The 19,415-nt window shown below is 37.3% G+C and overlaps 1 protein-coding gene across 1 annotated transcript in view; it reads left to right on the forward strand.

The window, feature by feature from the left end:
* The window catches only part of LOC130746095 (nuclear pore complex protein NUP205), a 44,924-nt gene that overhangs the window by 3,004 nt on the left and 22,505 nt on the right, over positions 1 to 19,415 (forward strand). Inside the window, exons 4-23 of the mRNA XM_057598613.1 lie at positions 550 to 624; positions 3,207 to 3,311; positions 3,406 to 3,516; positions 4,308 to 4,467; positions 4,620 to 4,705; positions 5,174 to 5,296; positions 5,396 to 5,623; positions 6,715 to 6,804; positions 7,599 to 7,760; positions 8,980 to 9,096; positions 9,190 to 9,396; positions 10,372 to 10,473; positions 10,602 to 10,742; positions 17,196 to 17,326; positions 17,449 to 17,568; positions 17,735 to 17,858; positions 18,138 to 18,335; positions 18,763 to 18,881; positions 18,987 to 19,134; positions 19,233 to 19,345. Coding sequence (XP_057454596.1) covers positions 550 to 624; positions 3,207 to 3,311; positions 3,406 to 3,516; positions 4,308 to 4,467; positions 4,620 to 4,705; positions 5,174 to 5,296; positions 5,396 to 5,623; positions 6,715 to 6,804; positions 7,599 to 7,760; positions 8,980 to 9,096; positions 9,190 to 9,396; positions 10,372 to 10,473; positions 10,602 to 10,742; positions 17,196 to 17,326; positions 17,449 to 17,568; positions 17,735 to 17,858; positions 18,138 to 18,335; positions 18,763 to 18,881; positions 18,987 to 19,134; positions 19,233 to 19,345 — 2,660 coding nt within the window. The remainder of the gene's footprint in view (positions 1 to 549; positions 625 to 3,206; positions 3,312 to 3,405; positions 3,517 to 4,307; positions 4,468 to 4,619; positions 4,706 to 5,173; positions 5,297 to 5,395; positions 5,624 to 6,714; positions 6,805 to 7,598; positions 7,761 to 8,979; positions 9,097 to 9,189; positions 9,397 to 10,371; positions 10,474 to 10,601; positions 10,743 to 17,195; positions 17,327 to 17,448; positions 17,569 to 17,734; positions 17,859 to 18,137; positions 18,336 to 18,762; positions 18,882 to 18,986; positions 19,135 to 19,232; positions 19,346 to 19,415) is intronic.

Raw genomic sequence — 19,415 nt, forward strand, 5'->3', positions numbered from 1 at the left:
TGGTAGTTCAAGCTGTGGCTGATATGTTGTGTCCTCTGATTGACTTAATTTTGAATAACTCCTATTCGTCTATGCCTTTTAAATGAAAACATGAGACTTTTCCTGGCTGGGTCCTTCCAAATACACTGTCTTAACTCTTAAGTCATGCACTTGTGTGGAGTGCCTCTGCTATGGGATCAACAGGTATGTGCCTCTCTAAAGGGGCAGGCACCTCAACCCGCAGAAAGCACTTGAACCTTCCCTCGCCTTTGTGTCCATGACTAACGGTACTGGATGTATTAGAGTTATATAATAATTGGTTTTATCTTTTGTTGTGGCACGTGTTTTGCTATTTTTCTGTGTCTTATGACTATTTTTTTCTTCTTCTTAAATTCTAGTCCCCTAGCTTGTGTCGTTAGGTTTCATTCACGAATACTTGCAATTTTATGAATATTATTCTTGCTGCTAATGACATTGTTTTTTGGGAAATATGTATGCTCTTTGTGGCAGGAGTGCTCTTGCAGTTTTTTTTACCCTTCCTTTTCTAACATCTGCTTATATGAAGCATAGGCACTTAAATTGAGTGATGATCTCCATCTCAATGAAGTAGATTGCGTTCGCTTGCTTGTATCGGCTAATCAAGAGGTAGATATCTGATGTTCCCTTGATACTTGATAACATGATATTTTAGGGTTAATTCTTTTAAATTGTAATTTTAAAGAAAATAGTTTTTGAAAATTGTTCTTTAAAGTAAGAAGTGTTAGACACCAAACTTTTGTTGAACACCTTTTCTCTGACAAAAAAGGTCCAATTTGTTACTCCTGCTAGGGATAATGTAGACAAAGTTATTAGGTGTGGTATATTATTTTAAATACAGTAATTAGAATAACTGTTAATCCTTGCATTTATGACTCTTATTGTATATATTATAGTTCGTTGTATACTTGAGACAACTATTCTATCATATGTCCCTCGTTTTTTTTTGTGTCTCCACATGGTATTTAGAGCCTGACGAGAGACAATCCCAATCCATCATTACTCGGTGGACCCATTTCCCATTGATGTAATACTTTTTTTCCGCAAATTCCATGTCTGGTTTCCGACCCTATCTTCTCCCGTATTCTCATTTTGGAAAGTTTATATCTACTTCTGTAGCCACCACCGTCCACCACCACTGTTCTTCTGCCATTGCCAATCGTTTACCATTTTCGTTCTCCTTTGTTATGTAGTCTCTTCCAGTGTATTCAAACAGATTTAAATTCATTTTGTGGCCATTGTTCGCTGCCGTTGACATCATTTGTATTCTTTCTGGCTAACGACCCCCCGAATTTCAAGCGCCTACACTAGATCGACCTATTCTCATCGGTCACATCTGTAATGTATGAATGATGCGCCTCCACGCTCCGTCAAAGCATCAACCATTTCTGTTGTTTCTTGCGCTTAGGTGTCTGCCTGGCCTCTTCGTCATTCTGGTCTCTTTAGCAAATCTTGCATCATTAGGCACACTTTCAGCCATCCAACCTATGCTTAGATACTTTACTTCCTCCTTTTGGCCAACCTATAACATTTGGACACAGTCTCTGTTGTACATACAGGTAATTATTTTGCTTGCCTCTCTCAGTCATCGTCTCTTGGTAATCCCTGGGTTTTGTATTCTGGTGCCACCGATGACATCTCTTGTAATCAAGGTAGTGAAACTCGAGATTCTACGAAGGATCGAAAGAAGGGTCAAAGAACACGACTCGTACGATCTTACAAATATCTAAACACACACACACACACACACACACACACATATATATATATATATATAGAAATTCACGTATATCTCTACACTCATAATGTAATGCATTAAATACTAAAAATATAATATCTTTCAAGTCTTAACTTAAATTTTAACTCAAATTCTTAGAAAAAACATCAATTTCAAAACTCAAGTGATTCTTCCTAAGCCTGATTTTTAAAATCAGTTATATACAAAATAAAAAAAAGAATTAAAATGTTTATCTAATAAAGAATTATTAGAATGTCATTTTAATAAAACTAATTTGAAAAGGTAAAAAGATTATAATAATATATTAATGATTATATTTTATATTATTAAAAATAATTTCAAATAAATTTAAAAGGAAGGGTGCCAAATGAAAACACATTTTATGAATTTTGACAGTGAGATGATCATGAATAAGAAAATTAAAAGTGAAACAAGATGTGAAGACCTTGGACTTGGACGCCAAATTCAATTTAGCACAGGTGCACAATAGCTTGTAGATAAGAATCTACAACTTTGAATACATATTTTTGAATAGTAATCTCTTAACGTTGTTTCCGCAACATGTATCCTCTTTCTTCCCTTTGCGTTCGTTGGCGTTGTTTTCCCCTCTCGTAAACCACAACTCACAGCCGCAGGCAAATGGGAGCTCAAACAACGATGACATCACCAGAAAGGAGTTCATGCAACGGCGCAAGAAGGCAAGGACGGAGGATGGTCGTGCACTCACGTTAGCCGTTTGAAACTGGTCCCAAAACAGTCTCTTCTTACTGAGCCAGTCTTGGGTTCGTTTTCTGACCCTTGTTATTGCGATAACCTCAGCCATCCCTCACTCCCTCATAAGTCAGTCCTTCATTTTATGACTAAGCCCTTAGAGCTTGATTTGTATTTTGTCAGATAAAAGGTTCTCAATAATATCTTAGTTCATCATATTTCAGCAGACCAACAATATGCAGACATCTTGTCCAAACCTATCACACCAGTTTGGTTTACTGGTGTAAGGAGCAAACTCAAGAGTGTTTGACAAATATGTTGTTATTGCTTCCCGCTGAATTTGGGTGGGGGGAGGGGGGTTAGATTACTGTTGTGTTATCTTGTTTTGTGTCTGTTGTATCTGTCGCTATAACTTCTGATCTGTTATAACTTTTTTAACTATCTGTTAGGTCTTGTGGTCGATAGGTTTCTGTTTGCAATTATTAACGTTATTTTAATAACTGATTTTACTTACTGTATAAATGCTAGACATGCAATCAGTTCAGAAATGAAAGTTGGGTTTGTTGCTTTTAGAACTCAGCTCCTAAGATCTATTTCTCACTTTTTATGAAGCCTTAGCTTGGGTAACTAAATGGTTTTTTTCCCTCCAAAATTTATGAAGTGAAAGATCAAGAAGGATATTGTAAATATGCTATACATGCATATATATGTATTCATTTTTTGTTTTTGATTTATTTTTTAGTGGGGCTTAATGGGAAGGGAACCACTAGAAATTCTACGGCTTGCAGCAGGACTCTGGTATACGGAGAGAAGAGATTTGATAACATCCCTCCATTTGCTGTTAAGGGTATTTATTTGCTATCCAAGCCATCATTCAAGTTCACTTGGTCATCAATTTGGCTCTTTCATTTTTGTTTAATATTTTTTTGTTTACTTTACAGGCTGTGGTGCTTGATCAGGGACTAGAAGATGATGTATTGGTTGACATACAGAAATATCTGGAAGATCTTATCAATTCTGGACTTAGACAGCGGTTGATTTCTCTAATCAAGGTTTGCATGGTGATATTCTTATATTGCTCTATGCTTTCTAGTTGAAATTCTTATTTAGAAAGAAAGTCTCTCGAAAGTGGTATTATTTATCGCCAGTTGCGAGGAGAGTCGGGCAATTATAAGCGGATTTAGAGGTGTTCCTTCATATAGTGGCCGGGACATAATGACCTGTTTGTCGCCTACATTTGTTAACCTGTTTTAGGTGACATGATTGGACTAATTAATAGTTAATATTCAGTATATTTTTAGAACTTTTGGTTTTCAGAATTCAGGGTGTGTTTGAAATGGCAAATTATTGACAGACTCCATATTGGTTGGCAAATGTCTTAAATGTCTTTTGTATTTATAACAGTTTGAGTCAATCTCAATGGTCTAGCTTGTATTGTATTATATATTCAGGTTCATAGTTCTTGACATTCTCTTACTATTATGTAGTATATAATATTATTGCTCTATTGGTGCTTTGTTGCTTTTGATTGCTTATAGACAGTGACACATTGGGCTCACATTCTTTGGTTGCTTTGCCTTGATACAGTATGCACATAGCATAACTTATCTCTCTCAAAGTAACATGATTAATACACCATATGATCTTAGAGCACGGGCATTGCCATGTTAATGCTACCATGCTATTCATTTTTTTATCTAGAATATAATTTATGTTGCAAGTTTATATTTAACATTTCAATAGAATTTCACCCTCCTTTCTTTGGATAGTGTGGACGGACTTTTCTTTATTTGACATTGAACCTAACTTTGTCTCTTCTGATGATTTTGCTTTCTGGATGTAGGAACTCAATAGAGAAGAACCTTCTGGTTTCGGTGGTCCTCAGTGTGAGCGCTACATTATTGATTCACGAGGTTCTCTTGTGGAGAGGCTGGCAGTGGTCTCTAGAGAAAGACTTATTTTAGGACATTGCCTTGTCCTTTCCATTCTGGTTGTTCGGACAAGTATGCGCAGTAGCCTTCCAAGTTGATTGTTTTTGGATAGTTAATGTGACTGCTGACGTCCTACATGGTCTACTGTTATATTTGGCATATTATGCTTTCCGATGTTTGATTTAAATGTGTAGTAAAAGGGCTATGGCAATCTGCATTTTCAGGTCCCAAGGATGTAAAAGATATTTTTTCTGTTTTGAAAGATAGTGCTTCTGAAGTTAGTGAGAGCATTGCCCCCGTAAAATATCAGGTAAATTTTCATTCTCTTTTGCTGAGTTAAAATTTGTACTTTTTGTTTTATTCTTTTGGTGAGCGTTATTCTTATGGGTTTTAAAGTGTAATTTTATAAGTTAGAACAGTCCAACATCTTCTATGCGTTTAAGGAGCGCAAGCAATAAGTGGTATTCATCCTCCTGTTTTTTAGTTTGTGCTGTATGGTGAGGTGCACAGTTTTGGCGCGATGGACCCTGTATTATTCTTTGGCCTTAAACATTATTTGTCGTACAAGCATTCCCTTATGAGGAAGGTGTAAATGAAGGCATGCTTTTACAGTTCGGCCTTTTCTCTGATTTGTCTTTTATTTGATGTAAAACATATTCTGTTGGTGTGATCTTGGTTCTCGAATCCTTTCAAGCTGAACGCGCTTTTCTGACTTGCATGTTTCATAGGCTCTTAAGATTTGTTTTGCTTGCTCAAACTTTCACCTTTTTTTTTGCAGATTACCTTTAGTCTTCTCTTTGCCGTTGTGATTGCATTTATTTCAGATGGTTTGAGTACAGTGCCTGACAAAGCATCTGTCCTTTCTTCTAATGCCTCCTTCAGACATGAATTTCATGAACTTGTAAGATGGAAGATAATGACTTTTGTGCACTAATTGTTCAAAAAATCTTTGTCATCAATTTGAGATGTTATTGATTTATTGTCTCCTCTCATGCTTAAGGTAATGGCTGCTGGAAATGATCCAATTGTTGAGGGCTTCGTCGGTGGCATAAGGCTTGCTTGGGCTGTACGTTTAATGTTAATACAAGATGGTGTTGCAGCAAGGGAAACTGTTTCAAGCGGTTCATCAAATGAAATGGGTTATCTTAGTCAATGTTTGGAAGTCATTTTCTCAAATAATAATTTTCAGTTTTTACTGGATAAAGTTCTTCGTACTGCTGCCTACCAGGTTCATTTGCCATATTACAATTTTTTGTTTGTGTTTACTTATTTATTTTATTTTTTGTAACAAGAAGAAATTCACTGGCAATAAGAATAATGTTAGAAAGGAAAAGAGATTCTCCATGTGGTAAAAGCGAAAAACATTACAACAAAGAAAAAGTGAAGCTGTGCAATCCCTCTGCATATGTGTTGAGTCTAAACTCTAAATTCATAAATGTCAATGTACTTTAACTTCTGAAAGACTTTCACTCTTTTAGTAAATAGAACATAATAGTCATTTTCTTGAGCAAGGGTATATTAGATGATTTAGATGAATTATACATAAAGGGAAGCCCAGTGCACAAAGCTCCCGCATACGCAGGGACTGGGAAGGGTTACACCATTTGGTGTATTGGACGCAACCTTACCCTGTTTTTTACACAAGTGGCTGTTTCCAGGTCTTGAACCCGTGACCTCAGTCAGGTGACAGCAAGATTTCACCATTGCGCCAAGGCTCCCTTCAGATGAATTATGCATAACTTAGAAAAAATGTTTGGTCATTCATTACCACATCCGTGATTTGGTGATCAACCTTTGGACATTGGATGTTCCTCCACTTTCTCCTTGTACTTTTTATTTAATCTTAATAACATAATTTCATGTAAAATTTGACACTATTATTTTGATATAGTTTCCATATATAATTTTACCTGAAGGACTACATGAAGTTGAACTCTTACATTTTAGTTTTACTATTTAAGCAATAAGTGGAATATTAAATTATAGTTGTGAGTGTTATTGAAATTAATCTGCTAAGTCACCTGATCAAAATTTAATTTTATATTGTAACTCTTGTTCTGGTCTTTGTGCGATAGATTGAAATTCTTCCTGGAAAGTGTTCTTGGGTAGAGTACATGTATATTTTTTTACATTCTTCACTGTTTTCACTGCTATCCTGTAAAATAATTTAACATTCTCAACAAGTATTTTGGAAAATTTTTATGTTATCTAAATTTGCATGTGCTTTATCACTTTTAGTAGAGCTATTTTAATGACTGTAGGTTTTTATGATTATAACTCATTGGGGTACTTTTGAGATGGCTGCTTGTTTCCTTACAGACTGAAGATGAAGATATGGTCTATATGTACAATGCTTATCTTCACAAGCTGATTACGTGCTTCTTGTCTAACCCTCTAGCAAGAGACAAGGTGTGTTGATTTCTTCCCCACCTACATATAGAACAAGTTGATTTGGGTATTCAATGCACAACTCTGACCACGATTAGGTTTTGATTGCTAAACTACTTGTTATGAAGTTTGTGTGCTATGTCTGACTTTCATATTTCTGTTATCCCTGTTCTTTTTACTCCTTATATATTGGCTGAAATTCAGTTTTTGTTTTGGTTTGTTTCAAAATAAATGGATATTGACTCTTCATAAGGTGATTCTTTCCTGTTTTTCTTGTTATTCCTCATTTTCACTCGTCATTCCAACATATGGACTATGAACTGCCCAATACCGCTCTTTTTAATTTTCGTATGGGTTTATACTGAAATTATAACGACTTTGTATTTTTCTATGCTTTGTTTTCAGTTAGTATTTTAGGTTAAGGCAATAATAACCATGTTCTGTACCCTTTGCTTGAACATAATAGAATTTCTGGATGGCAGACGTAACTTTTTGCTCTTTACTATTTGTCTCTTCTATGCATTATTTGCTGTTTGATTCTGGTTCTAATTTTGAAAATGACTTATGTTTTTGCCCCCTTAAGGTTGATCTCTTTGCTGCAAACATTATTAAATATTTGTTTGGATTGGTTGTGTTGTAAAATTTATTTCTTTCAATCACATCGGATTTGTTTCAAAGTAGTGCAATTATAAATACTCATTGCAAACATTTTATATGTTGGAAGATTATTGCAAAATATAATTGTCTGTTATGGTATATACATTGTCTTAAAAACTTCTGTTTTCTAGATAAGTTTATGCATATACTTTTTGCAGATAAAAGAGTCCAAGGAGAAGATTATGAGTGTGCTTAGTCCATACCGATCTGTTGGAACACATGATTTTGCTCAGGACAGTAACTCAAGTTCTCTACATGGCACTGAAATGGGCTCTATTCCATTTAATTCGATCTTGGACTTTGTGAGCGAAATTTACCAGGTGAATGTCACCAAATGACAACTAAATATATTGTAGATTTCCATTCTTATTTAAGAAATCATTGCGGTTTGAAATAGATCATAATGATTCAAATAGTTGATTCTGAGATATATGTTAGAAATAGGCTTGTTAATAGCGCGCTATAGCGGCGCAATAGCCTATAGCGTAGCGCCCCGGGGGCTTACCGCTACTCCACTATTCACCGCTATTTCCGCTATTTGCCGCTATAGGGCTCGAAATAGCGTTTTTTGGACTTGCCACTACACTACGCTATCCGCCATTAACAACCCCTAGAATACTTTTTGTTGAGCTAATTCTGTTAGGATATTTAAGCCGTGCCGAACTTACCGAAATGCCTTTCACTTTAAAACATAAAGTGGTATTTTTAAGGTCTAATATGTAGTTTTCACATAAAAAACCCTAGAAGAAGAGAATGGAGAGGTCACACGTGACAGCCTCCCCTTCGCCTCTGCCTCCGCTTCTCCTTTGGCGACCTCCGTCGACCATTGTTTCGCGCCCATCTCCCTATCCCAGTTTTTCCGGCTCTGGCGATGTGCTGCTATCTGGGATTGAAAACATTTAACTTATAGTTTGTGAACTTGTGTTCCTATTTAATTTGACTTGTTTGGTTTCATATGATATATATCCTCCAGCTTGAGGGGGAGTGTTCGGATTTCTGTTAGAATATAATTTGTTGAGATTATGTTGTTAGGATATATTTTGTTAGGATTAGATTTTACTCAACTATTATTCCTTGTTATCGTATGGTTATAATTTGTATGCTTGTTTTCCTATTTAGTTATACTGGACTAGGAAACCTTGCATATAAGTTCAATTTTTCCTTAGTTCTCGTCAAAATAAATAGAAAAAGAAACTAAAAACTGAAAGGTAACAAAGAATAATCTTAGAATAAAATCTAATCCTAATAAACTATACCCTAATAAATTATCTCAACAAACTATATTCTAACAGATTCTCAATAGCTGATGCCTGCCTTTATGCTTTTGCTGCTGGTTAATGATCCTTGTTCCAAACATTTATAGTAATTAAGTGTATAAATTTGCTGTTGAGGATGTTGATTATGTAAAAAGCTATCTGGTTGATTTTCTTTTCTTTTCTTTACTCATTTTTAAGAATTTGAGTCATATAAAAATGTTGTGCTTGGCTTTTGAGGCTTTTGCTTGTGATAATGACCTTGGACTTTGTCGTAAATTATCAGAAAGAGCCAGAGCTCTTGTCTGGCAATGATGTGTTGTGGACATTTGTAAATTTTGCTGGAGAGGACCATACAAATTTCCGAACGCTTGTGGCTTTCCTGAATATGCTGAGCACTTTGGTAATGCAGTTTTTTATTATCTTAAATTTGATACCTTATTCTGGGTCTGCAATTTTTCTTATTTCTTAGTAATTTGAGACACTCCTTTTTCAGGCTTCTAGTCAAGAAGGTGCTTCTAAGGTTTATGAGTTGCTGCAAAATAAATCATTCCGCTCCATTGGGTGGAGCACTTTGTTTGAATGCTTAACAATTTATGATGAGAAGTTCAAACAGTCTCTTCAAACTGCTGGAGCAATGTTGCCTGAAATTCAGGAGGGAGATGCAAAAGCACTTGTGGCATACTTAAATGTTCTAAAGAAGGTTTAGCCTAACGTATTTTCTTATAGTGGCTTACATTGGGTTGCTTGTATTTTACATTTATGTTTAAACAGGCCATGGAACTAGTTAGATTAACTCAAGGACTGAATCATATTTAGTTAAATTAGGGACTAAATTTTGAATGACATACATTTCAAAGGGATAAATGCAACTTTACTTTTTATTTTTATCTTTCTTTAGTTTGGTTCTGTCTATTTTGGAGTGGCTTTTTATTTAAACAACTGGGAGGGGGATTATAACAAAGCAAAAAAGAAATCAAAGCAAAAGGTTGCAAAACAATGACTCTTGGTTTGTTCTTAAGCTTAAGGTATCAATTCTCAGGGTAAAAATAGTATAGTATGGTCAGTAGTGTCCGCCGTGGGTGGGGCTCTCAATAATATAACTAATGCAAGACATTTTGGAAGATAGATATTCATTTTATGCATTGATCTTGGACCTATTAGTTCAATCTTGCTAATAAATTAAGCATGAGTTTGTTTCATAGGTTTTCAAGAAAGTCCTGGGTATTATTACATTTAGCCTAAATATTTTATCAAGCTCCCTGAATTTTTGATAATATTTAGAGCTCGGTCAATTGGTTTTGGTTAATTTGATTCCCATCTTAAACATTGATAAATTCCTTGGAGATAGTATGCCAGGATACTTTACTCTCTGCATGACTTACCGATGAGTATCACCTTCCTATAAGGATGTTCTATGAAAGAAGAAATAAGAAGGCTACTGCTTAGTTCTGTTACTTGTAAAAATAAGCTACTGCTTGTTCTGTTACTTGTGCAAATAAGGAATACGAGTCTAAACATTTGCTTGCTTGTTTCACTTGCATAGCGGTTATAAATCCATGATTTTACTTAATTTATACAAAGTCTGATGTTTCTTATTGTGTCCGACTTTGCTTTTTATTTTTTTATCCAATTGAAAGAAACAATGCTTCTTACTAGGAGTTTCTTGTTTATACAGGTTGTTGAAAATGGGAACCCAATAGAAAAGAAAAACTGGTTTCCAGATATTGAACCTCTGTTCAAACTTCTCAGTTATGAAAATGTACCCCCGTATCTTAAGGTATGGTGGTTATATCACTATGTTCTTACTCGAAGGTTAGAAATATAATGATATAATTTTTTTTAGAGCAGGAGTTCTAAGGGACTTGTTTGCCTTGTTTTTTCTAAACAAGATGTGTGTTATTATAGGGTGCTCTAAGGAATGCAATAGCCACATTTATACATGTCTCTCCAGTGTTAAAGGATAGCATTTGGACCTATCTTGAGCAATATGATCTGCCGGTAGTTGTCGGTCCTGATGTTCAGAATACTCCCTCCGTGGGCACTCAGGTTGGTATATCTTTCTAGTAAATCAGTCTTATCGTTTCACATCGTTTGAAATTATTCCCATCAAAACTGTCAAGAGTCAACTCTTCTAGAAGCTATTAGATGCAAGCTCAATAATGATTTATACTTGTCTCTAACACTCCCCCACATATGAATTACTTTGGACTTGAATTGCAGACAAAGCTCATAGAAAACATAACTTCTGTTGCAACATGTTGAAAACTAATAGAGATAATGAAGTGGTAACTCAAAGAAGTCCCACATTGCCAAGATTAGCAAGTGCACAAGTGCATATATAATAAAGAACACACACACCCATTGCCTTAAGCCTAAGGTTTTGTGGTGTTGTGTGGTTCTAACTTAGGATTTCTAACATGGTATCAGAGCTGGTCTGATCCAAGCCATGACTTCCGCTTCCAAAAAAAAAAAAAAAAGTAAAAAAAAAAAATCCGAAAAAAAAGCAAAAATGGCAGTCCCATTTGCGCAAGCCAAGGCCTCAGACTCAGACGAAGGAGCACAAGTCCAAGGAACTTCGATGCTCCCGCTAGAGTACTAGCCCAGACAAAGAAAGTCGAAAGGCAGACTCAGACGAAGGAGCACAAGTCCGATGACCACTGATGTTCCCGCTGGAGTGCAAGGCACAGGCAAAAAAAAAAAATGGAGTCCCAATTGAGGGGAAGTAATAGAGATAATGAAGTGGTAACTCAAAGAAGTCCCACATTGCCAAGATTAGCAAGTGCACAAGTGCATATATAATAAAGAACACACACACCCATTGCCTTAAGCCTAAGGTTTTGTGGTGTTGTGTGGTTCTAACTTAGGATTTCTAACAAAAACCCTATTTGATGAAAATGCAGAAAACATTTGTCAGATGTGATTTCTCTTTAAGTCAACATAATTTAATAATGAAGAATGGGATTGAACTTTTGAGTCTTGACCATATTAGGATATATGTAGTCACATGCTGACATGGCATTGCTGACATGTCAATCTGTAACAGAATTAGTTATTAGGTGTAACAGAATCAGTTACACAGTAACTGATTCTCTCTCTCTCTCTCTCTCTCTCTCTTAGTAACAGCTTGCTACGCAAGCTTCTCTGATTCTATAAATAGCTAAATGCTATTCATTGTAACTTAACTTTTCAGAAATACAATTCAGTTTACAATTCAGTTAGAATTTCAACATGGTATCAAGAGCAGGGAACGATCCTTGATCTTTTTTCTCTGGTTTCTCTTCTTCTTCACCATGGCTGGTGAAGCTCCAGAAGCTCCTGTGCCAGTGGCTCAACCATCGTTGAGTGCTTCTTCTCTGGTTCACAAGCTCACCTTGAAGCTTGATGATACGAACTTCCTCTCATGGAAGCAACACGTAGAAGGAATTGTGAGAACTCATCGCTTGCAGAGTTTTCTCACAGCACCGCAGATTCCTCTTCGTTTTCTCACTGATGAGGATCGTGAGAATGTGGTTGAAAATCCTGCGTATCAAGCCTGGGAACAACAGGATTCAGCGTTGTTCACTTGGCTTCTATCGTCTCTTTCACCTACTGTTCTTCCTACTGTTGTGAATTGTACTCAGTCATGGCAGGTTTGGGAAGCAGTGCTTGATTTCTTCCACGCACACTCGCTTGCTCAGTCCACACAACTCAGATCTGAGTTGCGATCCATCACCAAAGGATCGAAGAGTTCTTCCGATTATCTGAAGCGTATCAAATCCATTGTGAACGCTTTGATCTCGATTGGAGATCCGGTTACGTATCGTGAGCATCTTGAAGCGATTTTCGATGGCCTTCCTGAGGAGTATAGTCATCTCATGACTATTGTGAGTAGTCGCGAGTTTCCGTGCTCGATCTCGCAAGCTGAAGCTATGGTCATCGCACACGAAGCACGTTTGGAGCGTATGCGTTCGCGTCAGACTCCTGCGACTTCTCCGTCTGCTTTCCTTGCTCAGGCAGTTGCGCCTCCGTCAGCGCCACCGCAAGCGCCACCGTCTGCGCCACTTCCTGCGCCATCACCAGCGCCGCCTCCTCCGCCTTCATCAGTCGCATCTGAGGTTCATTACGCCTCTCGCACTGATTCAGAGGATCGTGCATATGAAGATCGCGATGATGATCGTTCTCGCTCCGGTGACAATCGCGATCGCGGAGGCTACAACAACCGTGGACGCGGTGGACGTGGTGGTTACAACAACCGTGGACGCGGTGGTGATCGATCTTCAGTTCAGTGTCAGATCTGCCATAAGTATGGTCATGATGCTAGCATCTGCTATCATCGAGGCAACTCTGCTTCCCCTGCACAGAATGCTCAGCCAAACGTGTCTTCCAACACACCTATGCCTTCTCCTTATGGTTTTGGCTCATCTTATGGCATGATGCCTCAGTTTGGATACTCACCTTTTCGTGGATTTCAACCTTTTGGTGCACCTGCACAGTTTGGCATGCCTTTTGCTGGTGGATCTGGTTTTCCCCTTGCATCTGGTGCAATGTTTGCCCCTGGCTATGGATATGCTTCTCCAGCATCATCCACCTTTGGTTTTGGCTTCCATCCTCGAGCTCCACCACCACAGCCTCGTGCACCACAAGCTATGCTAACTTCTGCACCTTCCACTCTAGGAAATTGGTTTCCAGATTCAGGTGCAACTCATCATGTTACTCATGATGCTTCTGCAGTTTCCGATTGTGTGTCAGTGACTGGGAATGATCAAGTGTACATGGGAAATGGTCAAGGTTTGCCTATCACATCCATTGGTTCAGCTTCCTTTTCTTCTCCCTTTCACACACACACTACTCTTCAACTTAAAAACCTATTGTTAGTTCCTAATATTACTAAAAACCTGGTTAGTGTTAGCAAATTTGCAAAGGATAATGGTGTTTTCTTTGAGTTTCACCCTTTTCATTGCACTGTTAAATCTCAGGATACTTTTAGGACTCTTCTCCGAGGCTCTCTTGGTCCAGATGGCTTATATTCCTTTGATGGCATGCACTCTTCAACATTCAACAAGGGTTCTCCTCCAGTTTCTGCCCCATCTGCCTTCTCAGTGTCCAAGCCTGCATCTTCTGCAGTTCCTTCTTCTGTTTCAGTTTCAAATAATGTACCTAGTCCCACAGCTTATGACTTGTGGCATTCTAGATTAGGGCATCCTCATCATGAGGCTCTGCAATTAGCACTATCCACTTGTAAGATACCAGTTCCTCATAAATCAAAATATAACATTTGTCAATCTTGTTGTGTTGCAAAGTCTCATAGATTGCCTTCATCTTCCTCTACTACTATATATACTGCACCTTTAGAATTAATTTTTGCTGATTTATGGGGTCCTGCCTCCATTGAGTCTTCTACTGGCTATCTTTACTTTCTCACTTGTGTTGATGCTTATTCAAGGTTTACATGGATTTATCCAATTAAGAGGAAGTCTGATACCAGTTCTGTTTTTCTTCAATTTCAAGCTATGGCTGAATTGAAGTTTAGTTTAAAAATCAAATCTGTTCAAACAGATGGTGGCACTGAATTCAAACCTTTAGTCCCATATTTTCAGAAACTAGGCATTAATCATAGGCTTACTTGTCCTCATACACACCATCAAAATGGTAGTGTTGAGAGGAAGCATCGCCATATTGTAGAAACTGGATTGTCTCTTCTAGCTTGTGCTAACATGCCTACTTCCTACTGGGACCATGCTTTTCTTACTGCTACCTTCTTAATCAATAGACTACCTACTCCTGTTTTGGATAACATCAGTCCTTACCATAAGCTTTTCAACACTCCTGCTGATTATTCTATCCTTAGAGTGTTTGGAAGTGCATGCTATCCTCATCTTAGGCCTTACAATTCCTCTAAATTGTCCTTTAGGTCTAAGGAGTGTGTGTTTCTTGGCTATTCCTCCTCTCATCAAGGTTATAAGTGCCTAGCAGCTGATGGTAGAATTTACATCTCTAAAGATGTTAAATTTAATGAGTTCAAGTTTCCATACACCACTTTATTTTCTCCTCCTTGTCCTGATTCCAATAATGCACATATTTCCTCTATTATTCCTGTTGTTACTTCTGTGCCTCATGTGCAGCAACCAGTTCTTAGTCACCAATCTTCCCAGTCTACTGGCAGCACATCTCAAGTATCTCCTGCACCACTTCAGTCTCCACAGCAGAGTCCAGCTTCTGCAGTCAACAGTTCTGCCACTCCAGCAGCTCCAGTTCCTGGTTCTGGTTCAGCAACCACTGCATCTGCACCTTCCAATTCAGTCCCTGCCACTGAGTCTTCTCAGCCTCCACCAGTGGTTAATGTGCATCCCATGCAAACCAGGGCAAAGTCTGGCATTGTTATGCCAAGGCTTTTTCCCACTTTGCTTCTAGCACAGGCAGAACCTACAACCACTAAGCATGCTCTTAAAGACCCTAAGTGGTTGGCAGCTATGAAGTCTGAATATGAAGCTCTCATGACCAACAATACTTGGACTTTGGTGCCTCTTCCCAAGGGAAGACATCCTATAGGGTGCAAGTGGGTGTTTAGAATAAAGGAAAATGCTGATGGCTCAGTTAATAGGTATAAAGCCAGACTTGTGGCTAAGGGATACCATCAAGTGAAAGGTTTTGACTATGCAGAAACTTTTTCTCCTGTAGTTAAACCTATTACAATTCGTTTGATTCTTACCTTGGCTGTGTCTAAACAGTGGCATATTCACCAGCTTGATGTGAATAATGCCTTTCTTCATGGTGCCCTCCAAGAAGAAGTATATATGCAGCAGCCTGCTGGTTTTCAAAGTTCAGACAAGACCCTAGTTTGCAAGCTGAACAAAGCTTTATATGGGCTCAAACAGGCTCCAAGAGCTTGGTTTGATAGGTTGAAGACAGCTCTAATCAAATTTGGGTTCAGGGCAAGCTGTTGTGATCCTTCCCTCTTTACTTTCCATCATAAGTCAAGTATCATCTATATTTTGGTCTATGTAGATGACATCATTATCACAGGGAATTTTCTGCCCTTTATTCAAGAGATTGTTCAAAAGCTTAATTCTGAATTTGCTTTAAAACAATTGGGTCAGTTAGACTATTTTCTTGGTGTTCAAGTCCATCACTTGCAAGATAGGTCTCTCCTACTTACTCAGACCAAATACATTGGTGATCTTCTTGAAAGAGCAGACATGGCTGAAGCTAAAGGCATCTCTACACCTATGGTCAGTGGTGCCAAACTAAGCAAGCATGGAGCAGATTATTTTGCAGATCCTACACTCTATAGGTCCATAGTTGGGGCCTTGCAATATGCCACTCTTACCAGACCTGAAATAAGCTTTTCAGTCAACAAAGTGTGTCAATTTCTCAGTCAGCCCTTGGAGGAACATTGGAAGGCAGTTAAGAGGATATTGAGGTATCTAAAGGGTACAATTCATCATGGGTTGCATATCAAGCCTTGTTCTCTGCATTCTCCAGTAGCTCTAGTGGCATACTGTGATGCTGATTGGGGATCTGATGTTGATGACAGGAGATCCACCTCAGGGTCATGTGTTTTCTTTGGTCCTAATCTTGTCTCTTGGACCTCTAAGAAGCAAACTTTGGTAGCCAGGTCTAGTACTGAAGCAGAATATAGGAGTCTTGCTAATACCTCAGCTGAGTTGCTATGGATTCAATCATTGTTACAAGAGCTGCATGTTCCCTTCACAGTTCCCAGAATTTTCTGCGATAATATGGGAGCTGTTGCATTAACTCATAATCCAGTATTGCATACCCGCACCAAACATATGGAACTTGACATTTTCTTTGTTAGAGAGAAGGTGCTGAATAAGTCTTTGTTTGTTCATCATGTTCCTTCCATTGATCAGCTTGCTGACCTCTTCACCAAAGCACTTTCTCCTACTCGTTTTGAAGACCTTAGAAGCAAACTTAATGTGACTGAGAAACTAGTTTCTCACCCACCTTCAGTTTGAGGGGGTGTATTAGGATATATGTAGTCACATGCTGACATGGCATTGCTGACATGTCAATCTGTAACAGAATTAGTTATTAGGTGTAACAGAATCAGTTACACAGTAACTGATTCTCTCTCTCTCTCTCTCTCTCTCTCTTAGTAACAGCTTGCTACGCAAGCTTCTCTGATTCTATAAATAGCTAAATGCTATTCATTGTAACTTAACTTTTCAGAAATACAATTCAGTTTACAATTCAGTTAGAATTTCAACAGACCACTTGTACAAACTGGCTTTGATTACATTTTAAGAATCAACTCTCCTAAAAGTTAAAGTTGTTAGGTAGAGACATATAGATGTGCATACTGAAAATCTAAGAAGTTGGATCTACGTTATTTTTTTACTGTTCATTATTAATATTGTTAGCTAACAATATAGGTCATTTAATATATTTGAACTACATTGTTTATAGACAAAGACTAGTAGTACATGAGGTCCTTCTTATACTCAGTTTTCAATAATATTTATCTTTTCATTCATATGCCTCATGAACTCTACCTGACAGGTTTATGATATGCAATTTGAACTCAACGAAATTGAAGCAAGGAGAGAACAATATCCTTCAACTATATCTTTCCTTAATTTAATAAATGCTCTTATTGCTGAAGAAAGAGATTTGACTGATAGAGGGCGAAGGTACTGGCACTGTATTTGAAATTTTATTTGAATATCCTTCATAATCTTTTTTGGAATTTAATTTTATTATTATTTATGCATGCACGCTAAAGTCTAGAGAAATTGTTTATTTTTTTTTCCAGATTTATTGGAATCTTTAGGTTCATCTATGATCATGTTTTTGGGCCATTTCCTCAAAGAGCCTACACTGATACTTGCGAAAAATGGCAGTTGGTTGGTGCTTGCCTTAAACATTTTCACATGTGAGTGGTTCTGTTTTTGTGATTTTAGAAATAATTGGCTTCATTCGTCTGTTGCCTTTGATGAAGTCCATAACTGATGATTGGATTGATTATTTTTCCTAATCACATTTGTTTCACTGGGAGGGTTGACACGCTTTTCGGTCTTTTCATGTAACTTAAAATGCAGGATATTGAGCATGTATGACATCAAGGATGAGGACTACGAGGGTGTAGTTGACCAGTCTCGACTTTCAACAACTAAAGAATCATCACCCCTTCAGACACAACTTCCTGTTTTAGAGTTGATGAAGGTGTGTGCTTATAATATTGTCGTTCGGGTTCTCTTAGCATATGGGCATGTGTTATCTGTTAAATAATTATTTTTCTAATGATTATTATGCTTAAATTTGAATTTGTATGGTTAATGTTATACTAGATCTTGTAGGATTGCTAGATTGATCGGCACTTAAGCTGTTGTGCTTGATGAGCAACTATGAAGTAATTGATGCATCCATTATTTTATGTGTTCTTGTTTTCTATGTTTAAGTTTAACAGTTACTTTGTATCTTTAATAATCTGGTGTGTTTCAGGATTTCATGAGTGGAAAGACTGCCTTTCGGAACATAATGAGTATTCTTCTGCTAGGAGTGAATTCCATAATTGCTGAACGCAGTAGTCAAATATATGGGCAGCATTTAGAGAACGCTGTCCAGCTTTCCCTGGAAATTATAATACTTGTCCTTGAAAAAGATTTACTTCTTTCTGATTATTGGCGGCCTTTATACCAGGTAACTGTTTTAGTTCCCTCAATGACAAGTCATCACTTTGTGTTTAAATTATATATTTGATGTTGCTTATTTTGCCTCGTTATTGTGTGTGTGTGTTTTGTCAAGGTTTAGTAGTATAAATTTTGTAAGCAGATTTTCGTCTATTCATGATTTAGCAGTTGGCAATGTTGACATGCTTAGTTCTGTAATATCATAACTGTTGATGTGACATTCTATACTGCCATTTTGGTTAGAAATAGACTATGTATTGTGTTCAGATGAAAAAAAAACGAACTTGACTTTTGGTGCAGGTTTATAGTTTATGGTTTAGTTGAACCCCAAATGAAGTTGAGTCTATATGACAACTTCATAGTTTATATTATATTATTTAGTATTGGGTAATTACTTATCTGTTGAAGTGTCACCTTCATTTATAATATGCTTGCAGCCATTGGATATTATACTCTCCCATGATCATAATCAAATTGTAGCCCTGTTGGAGTATGTCAGATATGATTTTCAGCCAAAAGTTCAGCAATCCTCTATCAAAATCATGAGTATTTTCAGGTTTCTAAATACCTTCATTTTCTTATTCTTGATTTGTGATTGAGTTCTGCTAACAGGATATCCTACTTAATCTGTATTTCATTCATTGTATTTTATGAATGGCAGCTCTCGCATGGTTGGGCTTGTTCAACTATTGCTAAAATCTAATGCCTCAAACAGCTTGATAGAAGATTATGCAGCCTGCCTTGAGTTAAGATCAGAAGAGTCTCAGAAAGTTGAAAATAATAATGATTCCGGCATTCTTATTATGCAAGTTTGTCATTGTCCCTGACATCTTTTTATTTTTTGTCCTCTTCCTTGTGTTTAATCTTTTTAATATTCTCTTAGCATCTACTTTCTACATGTTTCCAGCTTTTAATTGATAACATAGGCAGGCCAGCTCCAAATATAACTCACTTACTACTTAAATTTGACATTGACACGCCTGTTGAGCGGACCGTTTTGCAGCCTAAATTTTATTACAGGTTTTGTCTATTATCTGTTACTACTTTGATATCTCGATTCTTGTAAATGCAATTGTGCCCTTAAAGCGTT

This window comes from Lotus japonicus, chromosome 3 (assembly GCF_012489685.1).
Source record: "Lotus japonicus ecotype B-129 chromosome 3, LjGifu_v1.2".
NCBI lineage: Eukaryota > Viridiplantae > Streptophyta > Magnoliopsida > Fabales > Fabaceae > Lotus > Lotus japonicus.